This window comes from Toxorhynchites rutilus, chromosome 2 (genome assembly GCF_029784135.1).
Source record: "Toxorhynchites rutilus septentrionalis strain SRP chromosome 2, ASM2978413v1, whole genome shotgun sequence".
NCBI lineage: Eukaryota > Metazoa > Arthropoda > Insecta > Diptera > Culicidae > Toxorhynchites > Toxorhynchites rutilus.
The window spans coordinates 195879728-195900122 of record NC_073745.1 but is presented as its reverse complement, the minus strand read 5'-3'; the positions used below and the strand labels follow the sequence as shown (position 1 = coordinate 195900122).

The 20395-nt window shown below is 38.0% G+C and overlaps 1 protein-coding gene across 2 annotated transcripts in view; it reads right to left on the bottom strand.

The window, feature by feature from the left end:
- LOC129770923 (uncharacterized) overlaps positions 1-20395 on the bottom strand; it is a 227966-nt gene that overhangs the window by 35562 nt on the left and 172009 nt on the right. The window contains exons 1-3 of one of the 2 annotated variants that reach the window (XM_055774122.1): positions 11932-12467; positions 11038-11569; positions 10772-10893 (exon numbers count right to left, since the gene is read on the bottom strand). In XM_055774122.1, coding sequence (XP_055630097.1) covers positions 10772-10893; positions 11038-11569; positions 11932-11962 — 685 coding nt within the window. In that variant the 5' untranslated portion in view covers positions 11963-12467. Of the gene's footprint in view, positions 1-10771; positions 10894-11037; positions 11570-11931; positions 12468-20395 lie in introns of those variants that run through there. The other variant, XM_055774123.1, reaches the window with a different exon arrangement.

Sequence of the window (20395 nt, the reverse complement as noted above, 5' to 3'; positions counted from 1 at the left end):
CTCCACCAGTGTCCATAACCGAGTGATAGTGATAGAAGGATGGTGAATAGTCATTAGATGGTGCGTATCACGTACCAAAGCCGCCCTCTGTTGTTCTGGACGAGATGGCTCTTGTGTTATGTATGGATGAAATAAAGAAAAAAAAATGAGTGGGTTATATCTATGATATAACCGCAAGGTTCACGTGGAACTACCTTAGCTTAGCAATCATTCGTTTGTATTGATTAAATTCTTGATTGAATAAAACAGTTTCCAAATTCAATTGAGTTCAATATATTTGCTCTGTGAGTGAAAAAAATGAACAAATGCCGTGTAAAGTCAATTCATTTATTGTGATTGATTGTTCTTCGTTACAAGTAAATTTAATGACGGACCTTTTACGTTTGGTATGATGACTAGAACAAAATATATGTACGGAAGAATTATCAAACGTTTGATGAACCAGCCTAAGGCTGAAAATCTTTCCAATAAAGACAAAAAAAAATTATCAAACGATTATTTTATTTTACATTTCCCTCTGAAGTTTACATCCCAAAAGTGTACATACTTCTCGAATCTCGAATTTGCTTGAAACTGGGAAGTTCATTCGCTTCTAGTGGCTGCACGATTTTCCCAGGTTCCTAAGTTTAGAATATCATGTTAGGACAGACATATTCCACTCTGCACAAAGGCAAGCGAGGACAAAAGTACTCGCAGTTTGCATTTATTTGCAGAGCCGATTTCCCCAGAAACCTCGGTTTTGAAGTCTGTGTTAGGGAAACACATTTCAATCGGAACAAAAATACCCCCGATTTGCATGAATTCGCAATGCCGATTTCCCCACGCTTCATGGATTTGAAGTCTGTGTTAGGGAAACACATTCCAGTCGGAACAAAAATACCGCCGACTTGCATGAATTTGAAATACCGATTTCTCCAGGCACCTTGGTTTAGAAATCTCTATTAGGGAACACATTTCGGTGGGAACAAAAGCTCCCCCTACTTTCGTGTGTTCTTTTTCTTCTTTTTGGCTTTAAGAGGGTTTAAACTTTCCAGTTCACTCGCCTCTAGGCTCTTTCGTGTGTTTGCAATGCCGATTTCGCTGCTTGGTTTTAAAGTCTGTGTTAGGGAACATTTTTCGATGAGAACAAAAGTCCCCTACTTTCATGTATTTGTAATGCCGATTTCCCCAAGGCTGCTTGGTTTTGATGGCTGTGTTAGGGAAACCGTAAATCGGGCCAATCAAAACGATGCAGTTAGGGCGTTTAGATAACGCCTAATATTTTACAGTTATTCAATTGTTTATCTAATGAAAAACAACATTTTGTTAGTTGCGATAGATGCGTAGAAATATTCCCTATCAAGTGATGCAAACATCTCTCCTATCCAGTACGAAATGTTCGAGCTATAAGCATTCGAAATCTTTCATTTTTTCCTGCATGTTCTGTGTTTAGGTTTTCATTTTACGCTCCATATATTCCGGTTAGACGTAGTCCCACGTCAAAAAGCTCATCAATGTAATATATGATAATTATCATTATCGAACACAAGTTTTCTCACCAGAAAAAAAAAGTGGTAATTTCAATGCGATTTTCAATTGGGCTAACAGCACCAAATACGATATGTAGAGCATATGTGAAATCACTTTTTCGAATACTCCTTCATTTTTCCAATTTTTCTCATCGCATGAATTTTCCTTGGGGAAAAAATATCGTTTCATATTTCAAGTCATGTTAACACAATATCTACCATATACAATTTTACACTTACAGTTGTGCTAAAAGTTTCACAATACATGATCGGTCATTGATATGAAATTTCACGAAGCTACCAACATAAAAGTTCCAAATTCAAATTTTATTTATATTCTATCAAGCATAAGTTCTATTCAGTTCATTGAAACATCATTCTTCAATCAACCCATAGAAAGATTCTTTTTGGAACGAAAATAACAAATAAAACACTCGTTCATCGCTCCCAACTTATTCGCCAGCACGTATGCAATCAGCAATGTCCACGCTAGATACAATGAGCGTGGACATTGCTGATTGCCTATTGTGTGCGTCGTTAGTTAAACTATCGACCGCGAGGGTATTTACATGCGGATTTCCCCCAAACACCTTGGATTTGAAATCTCTGTTAGGGAATACATGTCGGTGGGAAAAAAAGCTCCCCCTTCATTCATGTATCTGCTATGCCGATTTCCCTCAGGCAGCTTGGTTTTGATGTCTCTGTTTGGGACCCGCCGCATGTGTCGTCAATTTGACCAATCATAAGCGGGTATTTCCGTTAGGATAGGGGTTGAGATTTTTCAATTGTTCGATAGTTATTTTCATGACATATATTATTTTATTCAATCTGAAAAATTGTTATGGAACGCCGAAATTGATTGGCGCAAAAATCTCATCAATCCATCATGAAATGACTTAGCAATAAGCATTTGAAATTGGACAATTTTCTCGGTGCGCTCGATTTTCGATTTTCAATTTGTACCTCAATATGTTCCCAAAAGACGCAATCCTACGTCAAAACAAAGAACCGAACCATTCCTTCATCGGGTTTTGCGCTTACCAACACATCTGGCGTTCCATTTTTATTTTTAAAGAATGTAATTGTTCGAAAAGCTACTAACTTGATTCCAAATCAGTTCAAATATAAAGATATCGAATGTAAGAAAACCTCTTGAGAAATCAAAGACACGAAAGAAAATGTTTGTTTTATCGCGGTGGTGGCGACAGCAACCGATTCGGGGTAGATTTTCATCTTCAATTTTTTTCTCCTAAATACCCACTACAGCCACAGGCGATACTATATATATTTCGCATAGAATCAACAATTCTGAAGTGTGATTCAATCATACACAAACACCCTCAGTCTAACAGTATAAAACCTGACGCGGAACGTCGTATTTAAGATTTCTCTTCTGCTTTGCTTTTGCGCGTCAGTGCAAGCTCTGCATAATGAATGAGTTCCCCTCACAGCCCTGAGTTAGATAACGGAGATAGGGCAGTCCAACCTGTCCTGTCAGACAAGTACGATTCTATTCCGACCATAACAGTCCCTGATTAGTTGCACGGTTTCAGTACTACACAGTTCGGTCTTCAATCTTTAAGAATCTCTACGCAATTCGTTTCGACTCCGAGATGCAACAAAACTAGGCACATGGAAACCCCTAATTTTATTTATATATCACCGTTTTCGTTTTTTTTTTTTTTTTAACCAGTTCATTTATTTGTAATCGCATCAATCGCTCAATCGCATAAGCTTTGCGGAGCCGCTAATTAAACCGTTTTCGTTCTAGACTGAAGAATATAAAATATACTAAAGTATACAATATTTCATATCCTAATTAGAAAGGATGCTTATTGTGACAGATTATGATCGAAATCGTTACTCGCTCACTCATAAAATGCACAAAGACATGATTTATTCATTTATTTACAACTAGCTGGCGCGACGAGCTTCGTCCCGCCCAAAATAGATTTTTTGATTTGAATACTTTCAAACATCCACGTTTTCTTACTAAGTGAACGTTAGTGAGTCCAATCACTGAACTCTTCATTGATTAATTACCCTTTGACCCTTTACAATTTCCTTTTACTATAAATTGTCTAGTGCTTCTACAAAAAATCGTCCTTATAATATAAAATTATTTTCAGACACAATTCTCGTTCAAGATTCTTCAAGCATTTGGAAATAACATGTTTCTCCGTTGCATGGAATACATGTTTGATACAGAGAATATTACAAAATAAAGACAGTTCAAATCGGACCATTCCTTCATCGGGTTTAGAGCACACCAACACATTTGGCCTTTCATCTTTGTTTATATAGATGGAAGATATAGGAATGCGTTATTCCGTCTGAAAATCCTTTTCATCTTTCGAACAAAAATCAATTTCGTTAGCGCCAACATCAAATGGACTAACAACGCTTAGCTAATTGTAGAAAATATGGGAATTAAATTTTCCGAATTTTTCGATTTTTCTCTCCGCTTTATTGATCTACGGGAAGAGACGAATACAACAAAATAAAGAAGGCTATAATCGGACCATCCCTTCTTCGGGGTTTCCGCTTACCAATAGATTTTGCCTCACATTTTGATTTATATAGATGACGCTACATCCCTTTAAGAGATTGGATCTGCAAGGCTGCTGATTGCCAATCATGCAACAGCCAGCCTTGGCGATTTTCTGGGGGCTGGGTTCGTCGTAGAGTTGCGCCAGTTCGTGGTTCTTTCTGCTTCTTCCGTTTTCCTGTACATCACAGTACATTGCTCTGAGCACCACGGCGTTCGAAAACACCAAGTGCTTGTAAGTCCTCTTCGAACATTGTCCATGCTTCGTGCCCATAGAGAATAATCGGTCGAATGAAGGGTTTGTACATGGTACACTTTGTACGGGATCTGAGTTTGTTTTACCTCAAGGATTTGCGAAGCCACGACTTTCATTGACTATGCGTCTTCGAATTTCACGGCTGTTGTTGTTGTCAGTTGTTATCAACGAGCCAAGATAGACAAATTCCTCTACCACCTCGATCTCGTCACCGTCGATCACAATACTACTATAAAGAAGAATTCTGTTGTGATCAGTCCCTCCTGCCAGTGTTGCCACATTATAATCTGTACCAGAGGGGGTAAAAATCTTTCTCATCTGTACTTTTTCTTCCCAAAATCGGTACCAAAAATAGTTCCCGGAATAAAACACTGCAGAAAACGACTGCAACAGAAACGACCACTCAGAAAAAGTGTAGTAGGCTGGAAACATTGTGGTACGGCAATGTATTTCAAAACAAAAATTTCGTCCTCATTACAGGAGGTGCATTTAAGTGGAAATTAGCATTTGGAGTTCGACAGTTATTCTCTAGACAAAAACTGTCTTCGCCAAAGTTGTTACATATGATATGTCCTATTTTTGAGAACATAAAAATGAGGATTCTATCATATTATATGTAACAACTTTGTCGAACACAGTTCTTGTGTAGAGAATAAATATCTCCAGCAAAGTTGTTTTTAGCGCTTTTAATCTATGCTGCATTAGGGTAACCATGAAAAATCAATGTTTTTTACTCAAACTTTTATATTTAACATTCTACTTCAAAACTGTCTTCGTACGACTTTTAGAGCTTATCAAGACCAACAAGCGATGCAGAACTTGTCAATACAGGTCAGACTCGATTATATGTGATTCGATTATATACAGTTTGGATTTTCTGTTATATATTTAAAATATGACTTATTTCAAGAAGAAACGTACCCTTTCAACGTTGAGATGTAATTTAAGTGGCTATTAGATGTAAAAATCGTGATTTTTGAAGATTTTGCTTGAATTTCAGACCCTGAATTGTTTACATCGATATTGCAGCCAAATTAAGAAAGATAGAAGCTTGATATCAAAGAACAAATTGTAGAGAGGTTTGCGAGCTTCAATTTTATTGATAGAAATAATCTAGTTTAACATAAATTTTTTGGATGAAATTAATAATAACACATTAAAAATTATTAACTTTTAAGTTTTCCAAATGTTATTTAAATCCACTAATTTAGATGTTCCGCTACTAGAAATTTGGGAAGAAATTTTCCAACTGTGAAAGCTGTGGCGAGTGGCAACAAATCGCTAAACAGGAAGGTTTAGCCGAACAAGATGGGGATATCGAGTGATAACAAAACAATAAACTCTTTAGAATGAAGATAATTTTGTGATCCTGAAAAGGACCCTTTTTAGCCTGCATGTGAATCCAACGAGCGAACAAATCGTAATGAATGTATTTTTTTGCCATCGCTGCCTTTTAACGCTCATTCGTTCGTCTCGTTGGACTCGTCCCTTTGGCTGAGTCTGCCGATTTGTCTCTATCCTGTGAGCGTGTACCGCTAGAGTATAAAGTGCGTGGATCCAAAAAAATATCTCATTTTCTTTCAAACCGTAAACCAGTGTGGTTGTACGGCATCGTTTAGCATCGCATCGCATCACATCATAAAAAGAAAACAAGCAGCAACGTGGACGTGTTGACGTAACAAAGGAGGACAAGTTAAGGGAAAGGCAAAGTCTCACTCGAACCGTGCATGTTTCCAGTTCCCTGTTGGTCGCATTCATTGATTGCTCCGCAAGGGTAACTAGGCCGAACGGATTGGTGCCGGAGCACCAGTATACCTAACAGCGGTTATAGAGTTTCGACCGTCGGAGTGCTCGAGTTGGCTTGCAAAGCTGCTCACGACAATCAGAAAACATGATCAAGAACAGAGCAGCTTCGGTTCGGCGCTCGTCAAGGCAACAACTAGTTTCAGCGAGTGGCAAACGCAATCGCAAAACGGCAGCAGGTAGAAGAAAGACAAAGTTTGTTTATACAGACCGCTTTGGTGGCAAAACCAGCCACCGTAAAACACGGCGCTTTACAGGGCCATTAAACCATTCAAAAAAGAGTTATTAAAAGTTTTTCACAATACCAATGCATTCTAAAGTGACATAATATGACATATAATATAAACTGTTTTGTTTTGTTTATGCTTGTTCTTGAACAGGTTGGGGTTTTTTAAATTGATTATTCAGTTTTCACAAACCCATGTATAGTTTCCGAATTAAAAGTGGCTTCAAATTACAACACATTGTATGCAGGATGGCATTAACGAATTTTCTCGGTAGCAAGAACTGCTTTCTTTGGTTGACTGACTGACGTTACATCTGCATTGTATAGGAAAATAACTAAGGAGCAACATGATGAGCTATGTATTTCCTGCTGCTCTGTTCTTATTTTAAGTTCTTATAGTTCGTTTATTTTTCAACAGATCGTCTCCAAAACCTCAGTTCTTTTTTATTTTTATTTACTTTGTTTACGGATACTACAAATCTTACAATTCATTCGTCTCCGAAACCACAGTTTAAGGTACGGTAATGTGCTCAATAATGAAATATATGATAGTGAATGAGTTGATGACTACTTATGCATTCCCTATCACAGCCATCATTTTGATTGTACGATATATGCATACGCCGAAAGATGCCCGGCGTTGAGCATTTAATAAGTACAAAGCCTTTAGAAAAAAATCAAGAATCAAGTTTGTAAAAAAAACGCAAAAACACAACACCAAAGGTTCTTTTCAGAACCCCCAACATGTTCATAAAAAGTAAACAGTAAAGTAATTCATTTTTCAGGTAGATAGGTAGGTAGAAGAAAATAAAACAATATAATTAAAATATATATTTAGCAAAAGCTGTCCCCTTTGTATAGTCCTACGTCACTCCGGTTATGTCCCCGACATTACCCACCCGTCTTTTTTATCCCATTTAATTTTTTTAGGCTCATTAGCACTTTAGCTGTAACACAGTCGAATTTTAATCGTGTACATGTCACATGGTTATCATATCTATAATTAGCACATTACACAGTTGCCATTTGCCAGTATTCCTTCTATATCATTGCATATGGTACATTTACACAGTAGCCATCTAGGCGTAAGAGTTTTCCTTCTGTTCTTCCATTATCCAGTTAGACCGGACAGCGGAGATAGTTGACTGATCTTTTTTGAGTTATTTATAGAACAGCAGCCCGATGTGTCTTGCAGAGCAGATCAGTTGTATGGATGAATCGATCTTATTTCGACCGCGTATTGATCTCCATCGCTTATGATTGTTGCGTGGACGTAGTTATTCTGTAACAACACAAAGATGGTCAATGAAAGCCCTGAGTTTTGAACTCACGATCGATCGCTTGCTAAGCGAACGCGCAACCAATGTCGCTACGGAGACCCCCGTGCAAGCATGATGTTAACAATATTTGTAAGTGTTATAATCCAAAAAAGGTCTGAATGCGTGCCAAATAATCATCTGGTGATTGATTAAAAGTTAGCTCAAGTGAGGGGCGCATAGACACCAATAGAATGTGGATTTTATAATCCTTTAAAACATGTGAATCCGTAAAAATCTATATTTATAAAAATGGATTTCTGTCTGTCTGTCTGTCTGATTCTTATGGGCTCGGAAACCACTGATCGACATGGAGATTCGTATGTAGGGGTTTTTAGGGTCGGGGAAGGTTCTTATGACAGTTCGAGACCCCTCCCTCTTCTATAAGAGAGGGGCTGCCATAGAAATGAAACATAAAGCCGGGTAAGGGAGTAAAAAGTGCTCCCAAACCAAATCACTGTATGGCAAATATTGTAAAGGATATTAAATAAGAAATTTTGGCGGTTTATTTGTACCCCTATGTAGTTTGATGTAGGATCTATAGTGAAAAACGTACTTTTTCGTTTATTTCACGCCATCCTCAAAACGTTCGAGATCAAAATTTGAAAAAAATACTGAATGCATCTTACTACGGTGTATCAAGAAAAATTATCAAAAAAAAATTCATCAAAAATTTTAGTACTAAAAAAAATATTGAAACAATATTTGCCAAACAGCTAGTGATTTAGTTTGGGGGCACTTTTTACTCCCTTACCCGGCCAGGCCCTTTTTGCGTTACTCGAAAATTAATCAACCAAACGAAACCAAATTTGGCATGTGGAGGTTTTAGGGTGCAATAAATGTTTTTACGGTGGTTAGACACCCCTCCCCCCTCTCTAAGGGGGAGCTGCCATACAAATGAAAAACAATTTCTGAATAACTCGATTACTAATCAAGCGAATGGAGCCAAATTTGGTATGCGAAGGTTTTAGGGGACAAGAAACATTTCTAAGGTGGATCAACACTCCTCCCATCTTTTAAAGGGGTAGGGGACTGTCATAGAAATGCAACACAAATTTCTGCATAACTCGAGAACTAATCGAGCAAATGGAACCAAATTTGGCATATGGAGATTTTGGGGAGAAATAAATGTTTTTATTGTGGTTTGACACTCCTTTACCCTCTCTAAAAGGGGGGGGTGTGGTGAGGTTGCTAAACAACTCGAGAACTAATCAAACAAATGAAATCAAACTTGGCATATAGAGGTTTTAGGGATCGATAAACATTTCTATTGTAGTTCGACACTCCCCCTTTAGCCAAATTTTGGATGTGAGGGTTTTTGAGTACGAGAAATGTTTCTATGATGGTATGACATCCCTTCCTCCTCTGGAAAGGAGAGGAGGTCCTATAAAAATAATGTACAAATTTCAACCAAACACATTCCAACCAAACATAACAATTGAAAATTTTCGGAAAGCTCTGAAGTAAAATGGGTAAATTCGAAAAATTCAATTCGCATGTGTTCTACAATTACATATTGACAAGCGTTGTTAGTCTATTTGATGTTTGCGGCTGCGGAATTGATCTTCGTTCGAAAGTAAAAATGAATTTTAATGTGATGAAACGCACTCCTATATCGTCTTCTATCTATATAAATAAAAATGGATCGCCGGATGTGTTGATAAGAGCAAAACTCGAGAAAAGAATTGTCCCATTTAGGGCTGTCTTCATTCTATCATATTTTCTGTATCAAACATTTATTCCTTGTAACGGAGAAACATGTTATTTGCAAGTGGATGAAAAATCTTACACAAGAATTGTGTCTGAAAATAATCTGATATTTTAATGTCGAGTTTTGGTAATAGTACCGAAATTTTATAGTAAAAAATAATTTTGGAGGATAGATTAGAAGATCAATTAATGAACAGTTCTGCGATTGAGCCCATGAACGTGCGCTTAGTAAGAAATCGTGGATGTAATAACGAAAAATAAATTTTGGGCGGGACGAAGATTGCCGGGTCAGCTAGTATACTATAAAACTACTGTTAATCATGAAGAAGACAATATAATTTATATGTTTTGAAATATTCGAATACCTAATTTGACACAGATGCGCTGAACTAGAGCATTCAAAAAAGTGGACAAACCATGATCATATTTTTGACTGGACAAACCAAAATCATTTACCTTAGATAAAAATGGAATTTTGTTCGTGGGATCGTTAACTAAAATATAATCTTCTGTGAAATTAAGATCAGATCAGATCACACTTGTGTTGCAGATAGTCGGGTAAGGGGAAAAAATTTATTTTGACTGATCAGCAAAAACTTATAATAGTATGCAGTCAAGGTGGACCAAATGCAGACGACATAGCGATTAGAGAGCGAATATTGGATTTCTTCGCATCATGAAATTCTTCCCTTTGTCCTCCAATGAACACGGAACAGTAACTCGTATTGAAATACATTGTATATGCTTTTCAGACAATTCATAGTTATTGAAAAGTTGATTGGATATATTATTATATCTTGTTCAGACAGAATGAAACAAGTACCAGTGAGTAAAAAATTATAATTACTAAACTTTTCATGGTCGATATAAAATTCAACCATGATCTTTCATTGACTGCAAGTACCCTTTTTTCAAAATCACGCTATCTCGTTTTTCGTTGGAACTATTTTTTTCAGAAAATCGAGAATTGTACTTGATATAACATACTAATCAATTATTTGTGGTAAGTAAAATACCATAGTTTAAAATCCACGTCGATTACGCACTGAAAAAATTATATGATATCATTATCAATTTGTTTAATCATAGTGGACCAAGTACACATAGCAAGTCGTAAAACACAATTTACTTTACAGAGGTTTTTTTTTGTAATAATGTATTTACACGACCTTGTTAAAGAGTAACTAAGAGCTGTAGAAAAATAATTGGAGAGAATGATTCAAAGCTACTAAAACTATCATTTGTGTACATAACACATACAAATGCATAGTAAAACTGGATCTTGTATATATAGCCTACTAAACGAACAGTTTTCACGAAGGCCCAAAATGTCCGAGGTGATCAAACACAAACAAACAAAAAAACATCAGCGCATCATTACACTTCTATTATCACCCAACTTACCATCCTGCCTTTGGTGGCACTTGAAGCCGGTTTCTGGAATCCGCCCGAGAATCGGATAGTCAACATCTGGCTCTCCAGGCAGTGCCGAGCGAAGGTTGTAGGATATTGTAGATCCATCCGTACTGTCCGAGAGCATGGATAAAGGAAGAGCAAAAATTAATACCGTCAGGACATAGTTATCGAGGAGTTGCACCTCTCGCGTATTGATGGATGTGTAAGTAAGATGAAAAAGATTTAATTAAATTTCCGGCTATGAAGCTACGTACCGTTTGCTGGGGTTGTGTCTCTCACTCGCAGTCTGATCTGCTGCGATTGACGCGAATGGCGCCCGAGCAGAATCAGAAGGTGCTAACGACGACGGTAAGGACGATTTGAAATTTATTGCAGATTTTTTCTCTAATACTTCGCTTCCTTTTTTGCGATTTCCGACCTCGCCATCAGAATACGAAATTGAGTTGGGTCGTGAGGGCTGTGAGGTGGTGGCTGTGGGTGGCTGCGTGAATCTCGATGGCGATGATGTTGATGGTTTACGGTTAAAAAGGCCGTCATCGTAAACTAACTCCATCCAACGTTTAAGATTTTTGCCAAAATCCTCTTCAGAAATTCCATCGTGCGGCCCACCGCCGAAGGCACTCGGGGAGTAAAATTTTGGTGGTAGAAAAATACGCGAAGGTTGGCGCGTATCGGAGCCACCGTTTTCCAACATTTGAATCAAATCGCGGTTCAGCATTATGGGGTTACTTATTTCTTTTGCATGCGATATGCAGAATACGGATAGTATTGTTGTTAGTATACAACCTAGGAATAAAAAATATATGTTTGGGAATAACATTAATTTTAAGTCATTAAATCTAAGGTCGAGGATTGGAATTAGTACGCGATGTTCTGTAGTTATCGTCGCCATTGACTATCATCAGATTCACTACCGATATCTGGAACCACCTTTCATAAGCATATCATGGCAATAATTGGAACAAAACGGTGCACATACTGTTCAAAAAATCTATATCTTTCACAAACATTATGCTTTTGATTTGTCCTAATAATCAACAGAATCTTTTCGGACAACCGACCGTTTATTTGAAAATATTGCCAGAAACTGATCCACGAGAATGGAATGCCTTCTTGAATCCTGAACTATTTATCTTGATATAACTTACATCCAATATAGTTAATACGTTTCCGATACATGATGCAACGTCTTCAGTTTTTACTGTTCTGCAACTTTTCAATAGTGTGGATAGGTCTCGACGTTTGTACGTTTCGCTTTCCACGGTCAATGTCACCCGAATATACAAATTTTGGGTAACGATCATCAACATACGATGATAAACCTGATCACTGTAACATATCTAAAGACACAAACGAAAGCACATCTTGCACAGATCACTCAATAATCCATATTTATCATTCAATATCTTCTGTGAATGAAATCATCCGGTCAGCTGTGTTCAGAAGTTCAGATTTTGTTTCTGAAGAAGGCTCGACTCTGTGATATGTTGCTTCCCGCAATTGTTATCTCACCGGTTCTAACCATTCAGTGTTTCTATTCCTCAAATAACACATTTATTCCTGTTCCATGCTTACACATTCCCAACACATCGCACATCCCTAGCGTCGGTTGAACTTTATGCATATTTGCATTTTCCCCAAATCGGGAATTTAATTTTAAACTCACGCAGCATCACTACTGGCTACTGACTCAAAGGCTATTTTCGACTGAGTGTTGTATCGAACAGTCTTTTTGATTTTGTGTTATCTTCCTCTCGTTTTGCAGCCACATTTTGGCGAAACTTGTCTACTTGCGAAGGTGTTTCTCGAAAACAAGTTTTTTTTGATAGTGTTTCATCAACAGCTGGCGCGAAGATACAATAAATTAGCTAGGAGAAATATGTGTCAATCGACCGCTAAAATGGTGAATTAAGTATACCCATGCTGTATAAAAATCAACCGAAACCAAAACCCTGATATGTTTTTGCTTATTCATCTCTACAGATTTATGTTTCTAGAATGCCAGTATGCTAATTACGCCGGCTACATCCATAGAAAAAGCAACACTATGGATGTGGCGTTTTAGTAAATAATAAGTCATTCGGGATGAAATGAATGGTTTCTCTACTCAGCGATCATAAAATGTGGAAGCATTTAAAATAAAATAAATTATGTTCAATGGCTCAACGAAACAAATCTAATGAAAACCTCAAAAGCCGTGTATCGCTTTCATTAGGTACCACATGGCGCTAAGTCACCTACAGAGGCGAATAAACTGGGACAGAAATATTAAGCTTCGATACAGATTAGCAACAGTAGTTCAGCAACAAAACTATGCAAATTTCTGTGAGAATTCCTTGAAAATATAACAGAGCATCCAAACGGCAGTACGATTGCAAAACAACCAAAGAGCAATAATATTTTGTGAAACTGTGCCACTGAATAACGCCGATTGCGGCGAGGTCAAATTGCGACGAATTATTTCATAAACTATTGCGAAATTATCTGTCCTATGAAATATAGTGGAATGTTGCCCTATTCCGACCGGTGATCCTGAACCGATCACCTCTTGGATCTCGAAAAGGGCGCTACCTACCGAATTTTTAGTAGTGTCAAATGAAAGGTGTCCCTACGCTGACAATTTGGTTGTATGATTACTTTTTTCCAGCTTCCTTCATTCTAGCGTTTGGCGTCGCTTAGTATTTTCACTGCTTAAAAAAAGAAAGAAAAGGATTTTTGGACTGTACGGAAAATGCGTTGAGCGTTGAGATTTGAATCCAAGAACCACCGTTGTCGCAGCATTTATTTCCGTTTCCGTTTCCGCTTCTGTTTTCGCTTCCGTTTCTGTTTCCGTTTCAGTTTCCGTTTGTACATGTATTCTTTTACTACCGCCATTTCAATCTAAAACATTATTTGTCTCGCTTTAACACGTTCGTCGTCCCGTCGTCCCAGATATAGGTGACACTTTCCTCGTTCAAATTGAATAGGATTTTTAAAAGGAATTTGATAGAATAAGCAACTACATGTAACTATATGATATGTGGAAAAATAATAAAATCATAACCATATTGTTATAATGTTAATTGGTAATATTTATAACACAACAATGGAAGCCTCATATCAACAGTACCGTTGTGTATATAGTCCAACTGTTAACATTCGAACAATAGGAATATTCTTACGCCGAAAAAGGCGACATGTGTTCTGTATCGATAGAATAGGAATACCCTTATGCCTAAATGGCTATTGTGTAATAGATAAAAATGTGTATCGATAAGATTTAAATACTCTTAGGCCTAAACGGCTATTGTGTAATATACAACATGAGAAAGAAAGAAAAATGTACTCGATAAATTCGGCTCTGCTACAGCTGAATGGCTAAATGATGTAGATAAACAGATGGGATAAAAAAAATAGTAAAAAAGGGAAATTAGTATATCTATTAGTTCATGCGATAGAGAGATGTATAAAGATTTATTCACATTTATTCACAAATTCGGAACGAATTGGATCAGTAGAACTTGAGATATTGTGCCGCCAATTTGAAAAAACAAGTTCCGAGTAGCACGCGGTGGATGTTTAGTATCAGAGCCGTTTTAGATTACATACCGCATCACTGAAATGGCTGTATCACGAATACTAATGGGACTTTCAAAAAATTCTTCCCAGGGTACATTTTTGAATGTCGAAACTTCAGCAATATGAAGAAAAAAATCGTTTTTGACGTAGGATTACGTCTTTCGGGAACATATTGGGGTACAAATTGAAAATCGTGAATCGAGCACATCGCGAAAATTGTCCAATTTCAAACGCTTATTGATCAGTCATTTCATGATGGATTGATGAAATTGCGTCAATCGATTTCGGCACTCCATAACAATTTTGACGTGGGACTACGTCTAACCGGAATATATGGTAAAATGAAAACCTAAACACAGAACATGCAGGAAAAAAATGAAAGATTTCGAATGCTTATAGCTCGAACATTTCGTACTGGATAGGAGAGATGTTTGCATCACTTGATAGGGAATATTTCTACGCATCTATCGCAACTAACAAAATGTTGTTTTCCATTAGATAAACAATTGAATAACTGTAAAATATTAGGCGTTATCTAAACGCCCTAACTGCATCGTTTTGATTGGCCCGATTTACGGTTTCCCTAACACAGCCATCAAACCGAAATGTGTTCCCTAATAGAGATTTCTAAACCAAGGTGCCTGGAGAAATCGGTATTTCAAATTCATGCAAGTCGGGGGTATTTTTGTTCCGACTGGAATGTGTTTCCCTAACACAGACTTCAAATCCATGGAGCGTGGGGAACGTCAACGTCAACCTTGCGGTTATATCATAGATATAACCCACTCATTTTTTTATATTGAATAAAATAATATATATCATTAAACTAACTATCAAACAATTGAAAAATCTCAACCCCCATCCTAACGGAAATACCCACTTCTGATTGGTCGAAATTGACGACACATGTGGTGGTTCCCTAACAGAGACATCAAAACCAAGCTGCCTAGAGGAAATCGGCATTGCAAATACATGAAAGTAGGGGGAGCTTTTGCTCCCACCGAGATGTGTTCCCAAACAGAGACATCAAAACCAAGCTGCCTGATGGAAATCTGCATTGCAAATACATGAAAGTCGGGAGCATTTTTATATTGCAAGTAAGAAGAGTGATACGAATAATTCTAGCAAATAAAATTTAAATTTTTTTGTTGGTTGCTTCATGAAACTACATATCAATGTCCGATCGTGTATTGTGAAAAATTTAGCACAAGGGTAGGTGTAAATTGTATACGATAGCCGTTGTGTTAACCCTTTCCCGTACAACATAGAGTCTCACTACATATAGTACATATAGTATTAGGTATTGTTAGTCCAATTAAAATTCGCATTGGGTTGAATAAACAATCAGAAAGTAAAAATTATAAAAGCAAATTACCTTTCCCATTTCAAATATATTTTCGCTATACATGTTTTTAACATGTATAGCGAAAATATATTTGTAACATGTTTTTACTGATAAGAAAAATTGATAATTGTGTTCGGTATTAATAATTATCTTATATTACATTGGTGATTTTTTTTTTCTTTATTTTGCAACCCGACACGCCTTCTAGGCGTGTGAGTCCTTCCTAACCGGGACTCTGCGCAGTCAAGCAGTTGGCTTAAGCGCCACTCCCGTAAGGGAGGCCAACCGCCATGTTTTTGGTTGCCCGGCCAATGACAATCGAACTCCCAGGGCGGGTTTTTCTTTCTTCCCCCAAAACCCGGTTTGTTTCTCAATTTGATCTGCGTTGTAAAGTGAACCCGAACACCGCTTGTCCAGAGGACAAGATTAAAGCCCGAGAGTGCGTGGGCCGATCCCCAGACCACAAATTCCGGCAAATTTTCCTCACTGGACCAATTAGCGAAAATATTGTCCACAACGAAGCTCGCTTCGGAGCGTAGGAGTGGATGTTCAACGAACTGCAACAAAAAGGAGTCTCTTTGCAGACTAAAAACCTTTACAACAACAAAAAAATCAGTTGCCGGTACTTAGGGCACACCGCTAGCCAGTAAATAACTCAGACTATAAAATATTCAACTCAACATTTATTACAGGAAAACAGCGTGACGACAAAAAAACTAATTCAACTCATTTATATCATAACAGAAAAATTTAATCTAACTCCAGAATCGAACATCAAAACATTTTTGCAGACATAGCAATTAGCTCGCTACACTAAAGGCACATTTAAATAGATTTGGTAATGGCGGTTGACTTCCTAGTCATACTGCTATGGCTTCTCCATTCACTCACATTCAATGGCTATTGTGTGTGTACTTTTGTGTGGTGTTGCTTCTGTTCTTGCGCTCTATAGCGCACCTCTCATTTATTAGCGTGTTGTGTATTATTTCCCTACATGCGCATGTTAAAAGGAAAATAAAAATGGGTACTCACTACCATGGATTTACGTGGTACGGCGGCGAAGAGCGATGAACTTCCGCTGATGACGAGCCGCCGGGAGCGCGAGAATTTTGCTGGGGCCCTCGTGTTGACGGAGAGGGCCAATTCCAACGTAGCCGTGGGGTCAGAAGAGGTGCCACCTAGAAACAACACATAAAAAAGCGCACACACAAGCCATTTACCATAAAGCCACATTTTGCAAAAAAAAAGCCAATGCTTACCTCCAATTAAATTTTAACTTTTACGCACTGGAGGAGTAAATTTTAAATTTAAAATTGAGCTAACTGCGCTCACTAAAAAACAAAAGAAAAAGAACAAACAAAGAAAAAAAAAACACAAATGAGCTACACTAACTATGGCGTGAAAAGTACCAACTACCTTTTGAACTACTCGCGATTTCAAAAACGGAACTACACACTGCTGCCTCTTCCACGGGCCAAGTTGAAATGGAAGAATATTTCTTCGAAGTCCTCAGATCAGCGCAATGATCAAAAGGACCGAAACTACGCAATTATTAACGATATTAATAATACGTAGTCTTACCCTCAACCCCCTTGCCTACATCTGTCCACTTTTCAAACATTTTCGGGCGATTATCTTTAATCTCCCGAGCGCAGATTAAATCGAGTCGCTCGCCGGATTCCGAATTCAAATACCAAGAAAACCCGCCAAAAACTCTCCCGGTTAAGGAAACGTGAATTTCTTAGAAAAAACTCACACGAGTGTCTAAGACATTTTTCTGAGACGTGTCTTGGCTAAATTGAGCCGTCGAGTTACATCTGGCACTCAATTATAACTAGCAGTGAAATCGGAAAGGGGAAAAGCATTCGCTTTGCAGTTCATCCGAAACATACACATATGAAAAGACACTCAGATTCTACACACGGGAGTTGTGTTGAAACTGACGTTCATACTCGTAGAAACGAGGGGCTCAACAATACTAAAATCAGTGCAGCGCTACATCATTCCCTGCTAAATTTTCGAAGGCGAAACTGAAGTCTTCCTTCTACTAAATTGTTCACGAACATTATCGGGGTCATATGTTGTCATCGTCAGAATCTGACTCTTCCTCTATTTCCAGTATCAGATCTGTGGATCTTTCTGTAACTGACCATCAACGCTTCACCGCTCCGGTCTCCAGCGAAATGTTGTGTGAATATTCAGCAAAAGTAGACTCCTAACGCCCACCGAAAAAAAGTGGTATTATGGAGATTTACTGAACTGAACAACTGAAGAATACAATTCGTTTAATCTTTTAAGAACTACTATTAGTTGGCAAACTTATTCACATCTGAATGAAGAAAAACATACTTAGATTTAACCAAACTATAAATAAACTATACATCTTCCACTTCTCATTGGTAGAAGTTACACTGAGGATGTACAAATAACTTGACTATCGACCTCCGTCGAAAAAGTAACCTGGTGAGTATCGTCATTCCGACCCCAGAACTATATCCGAGAAATTAAGGAATGAAACAATAATCACCTTAAATTAAACCGATTTTTCTTCGCACACGGACGCTACCTCGGACATAACCAAAGATTGCAAGCATCCGGTCGAAGAAAAATCTTAAATTCTTTTCCCGGTCATTTTCTACCGATGGCTCATGCCAACGCTAAAATGACACAAAAAAAAACAAATAAAAATTCCAAAAAAATCACCAAATATATCAATCAATCAATTAAACATTCACTCACCCCTTGCATAAAAGCGACAAAAATTCATTCGTTCATTCAATACACTCACACAATTCACTCACTCCATTGCCAACTAATCAGTATTTGAAATGTAAACAAACCAGTGCGTTGATTTTGCAGTGTCGTGAGTATTTATTTTATAATTTCCCCACGGATGATTCCGTAAAACGGATATTTGGAATGCGGCGAGGACTGGAAGCATCACCGAAAACAAGGGAAGTATAAATTACATATCGTTCCAATTATTGGATGTGAAGTTTTGACGTAGGACTACGTCTAACCGGAAGATATAGGGGGTGAAATGGAAATCTAGGCACTGAACAAGTAGGAGAAAATGCAAGATTTGGAGCGCTTATAACTCGAGCATTTCTCAATAGATCGCAAAAGTTTTTGCATCAATTGATAGGAAATATATCTACGCATCTATCATAACGAATAACATTTCATTTTTCTTGAGATAAATAATTGAATAACTGTGAAATATCAAGCATTGTCCAAATGCACTATGTGCCCATTTTTGATTGGTCCATTTTGTGCTCCTCAAATCGTACCGACCAAAAGGGGCAACCAGAGCAGCAGCGAAATAGAATGAAGCACGATTGGAAAGGAAAAAGAAAAAAATGAACGAAACATTGGTCGCAGTCTCACACATGCGTAATTCTCTACCAGCCAGTCAGCTTAAAAATCCCCGCTCCGCTGCCGTAACGATCATTCTCATTCAAACCGTACACCACATCGGTTCGTATCACAACACATCAACAAACCAACCCAAGCAGCCATGTCTGGACATGGTAAAGGAGGAAAAGTGAAGGGAAAGGCAAAATCCCGCTCCAACCGTGTTGATCTGGAGTTCCCCGCAAGGGTAGCTAGGCCGAGCGCGTTAGTACCAGTGCACCAGTCCACCTAGCCGGCGTTATATAGTTTCGGCCGCCGAAGTGATCGAGTTAGCTGGCAAAGCTGCTCGCGACGATAAGAAAACCCGCATTCGGAACAGAACACATTCGGTTCGGTGGACATCAAAACAACAGGCAGTTGCAGCGAGTGGCGAGTGGCAAACGCAATCGCAACACGGCATCAGGGAGCAGAAAAAAAAAGTTTGTTCTTTATACAAACTGCTTTGGTGGCAAATCCAGAACAAGGCGGCATCGAGGGCGTTCGAAATGGTTTTTTTTTCAAAACCACGAGTACTAAGTTTTCTAAATTGGAACCATTCCATAAAACAAGGCGCTTTTCAGGGCCATTAAACCTTTCAAAAAAGAGTTTAGTTCAATGCTTTCTAAAACGTTATCCAAAATAATAATAAAACACAAATTGATTTTTTCATCATTTGTTTGCCAGGATCTGATGAGTATGTGAATTTGGCAGTTGTTCTGAGCTTATTGATAGTTGGGGACTTTCCTGATTATTCAATTTTCACCAATTCTTAAATTGTTTCCAGATTGAAAGAACAGTAATTTACAATTAGTTCGACATTTAGCTAATTGGACGGACCTGTAATGCGACTTATTTAGTTGGACATTTTTGTAAACATAGAGATCCAAATTATGACCCCACATTGAAAGTCGACACTGTACCACTGTCATCGCAAATATTTAATTACAGGTTAAAATCGCCTCCAATGCGACACTGAGTGGCGCTTCGGCACGTCGCATTGAATGTAATTTACTGTACAACATGTCACTAAGCTTGATGGGATGAAATTTTCCAACTGTGAAAGCTGTGGCGAGTGGCAACAAATCGCTAAACAGGAAGGTTTAGCCGAACAAGATGGGAATATCGAGTGATAACAAAACAATAAACTCTTTAGATTGAAGATAATTTTGTGATCCTGAAAAGGACCCTTTTTAGCCTGCATGTGAATCCAACGAGCGAACTAATCGTAATGAATGTATTTTTTTGCCATCGCTCCCTTTTAACGCTCATTCGTTCGTCTCGTTGGTCTCGCCCCTCTGGCTGAGTCTGCCGATTTG